At 31.9% G+C, this 1,911-nt stretch overlaps 1 protein-coding gene across 2 annotated transcripts in view; it reads right to left on the bottom strand.

Annotated features, from left to right (window-relative positions):
• Nucleotides 1-339, bottom strand: part of LOC21386863 (auxin-responsive protein SAUR50) — a 1,196-nt gene extending 857 nt beyond the window's left edge. The window contains exon 1 of one of the 2 annotated variants that reach the window (XM_024169906.1): nucleotides 7-339. In XM_024169906.1, the coding sequence (XP_024025674.1) occupies nucleotides 7-212 (206 nt within the window). In that variant the 5' untranslated portion in view covers nucleotides 213-339. The other variant, XM_024169907.1, reaches the window with a different exon arrangement.
• Nucleotides 340-1,911: the final 1,572 nt, after the last annotated feature.

Consider the following 1,911-nt stretch of genomic DNA (forward strand, 5'->3'; position numbering starts at 1 on the left):
AAGAGCGGGTGGTCGACGACCTCCGATCCGACGAGGTACCGCCTCCGTGACTTTCCGACGTAGACCGGGTGGAGATCTCTTGACACGACGCCGTTTTCTTCGTCGTCGTCGGCGGAGGCCACGGAGTTCACGCTCGGGCGGTTCGGCTTCCCGAACGAGTTCCACTTCTTCAGGACCGACTTGATCTTCGTCAGCTTCCCGCCCTTGGCCATCTCGGATATTTTGGAGGGAGAAGGCGGTTGGTTGGTTGCCGAGAAAAGGCAAGAAAGTGTGGGAAATTAGGAAGCGGAGGGATTTTTGTGCGAGAGTGAGAGAGAAGAAGAGGGAGAGAGGTTTTGATTGTGTTGGGGGGGTTTGGAAAGCGGAGGGAAGCTTCGTATTTAACGGGGAGGGAGAGAGGTAAAATGGTAAAAGTGTTCGAAATGCGGTCATGAGAGTGGGACCCAGTGATGTGGGACCGGGATTTTTGTTTGAAGATAATGGAGGCCAAATCAACTGCTTTTTTAAGTTCACTTTCTGATTCACAAACAGGTTCAAAATCATGTAAATTTGTGTGTCGTTCTCTTACAACAAAATTCAAAAAAAAAAAATTAATTTGAATTATAATTTTATTTAATTTTGCATTTTTTTATAAAATTTGAGTTTAAATTCGAGTTTAGAGTTAAATTTGAGTTCAATTTTTTTTTTCAATTCGAGTTTATAAACTCAAACTCAAGTTAATGAACAATATTTTTTCTATTCTTAAAAATATCATAACTTTTTCGTTTTAATTCTGATTGAGATGATTTTTTTCTATACATTCACAACGAAAAGACGAATAAAACTCCACTCATATACTTTATTAAAATTTTTCATCACCATTGAGTTTTTATTAAAATACTATCTAAATATAAATTTAAGTTTTAACCCACCTAAACGCAAACTCAAAAAGATTTTCAATTCAAATCATAACTCAAATGTGCACATTCAAACACAAACTCAATTTATAATTTCAACTCAAATTATAACTCAAATTCAACTCAAAATCATCACTCAAGTCACCCTAACTCAAAAATGTAAAAGCCTTGATGTCTCTATAGTCAGATTTGTTCATAAATGTTAATTCCTAATTTAATTATGTCATTTTTAAGTCATATTAAAAGCATCCATTTATTTACCAAATTTAAAATGCAAAGTGATATAGCTATTAACTTACTAATTTTACCAAAAAAGTATATATATATATATATATAATAAATAAATAATCTTCTTAAATTTTTTTTAAAATATATATAATTTGTGAATTATATTCTGACGAATTAATTAATATATATTATAGATTAGAGATATTTTTTATTCAAAAATTTTATTATTTTGTTGGATAAAAATAACTTTTTTTATTGTACAAAAGTATGATTTATTGGTGTTTGGACTTTGTTGTATGGTTTGTAAAAAGATATTCGTTTTCAGTTTATAAGCATTTAGGTCCCATGCTACCTTTAGGAATTTCGGGGTAGCTTTTTGCATATTCATCTTTTCTTGCAGTCGTAATTCTTGCAACAAATTTTGTATTTTTCTGCTTTTAGAGATTTGCATGATCTATAGGTTCATTTTACATCAGGAACTTACATTTTAAGGAAAAGAAAGACACCAAATGTAGCTAAAAGTAGAAAAAGAAGTTCTAACAAAAAACAATCTCTCATAATGCAGTTCTTGTCTTTTTAGTGTGTCTGTAGAAATTATGGGTCTTTTTGGGTTCAAAAGAAACTGGCTTCATGTTATAAGGTACAATCTCAAGGACTTTTGTGTATAATTATTAGAATAATTCAATGATAGGGGTATAAAAAAATAGGGATTGAATAATTTCTATGATAAGGTTATAAAAGAAAATTTACTTTTCGCCAAGGTAAAATTCTAACCGTGATATTTTCA

This window comes from Morus notabilis, unplaced genomic scaffold (assembly GCF_000414095.1).
Source record: "Morus notabilis unplaced genomic scaffold, ASM41409v2 Scaffold773, whole genome shotgun sequence".
Lineage (NCBI taxonomy): Eukaryota > Viridiplantae > Streptophyta > Magnoliopsida > Rosales > Moraceae > Morus > Morus notabilis.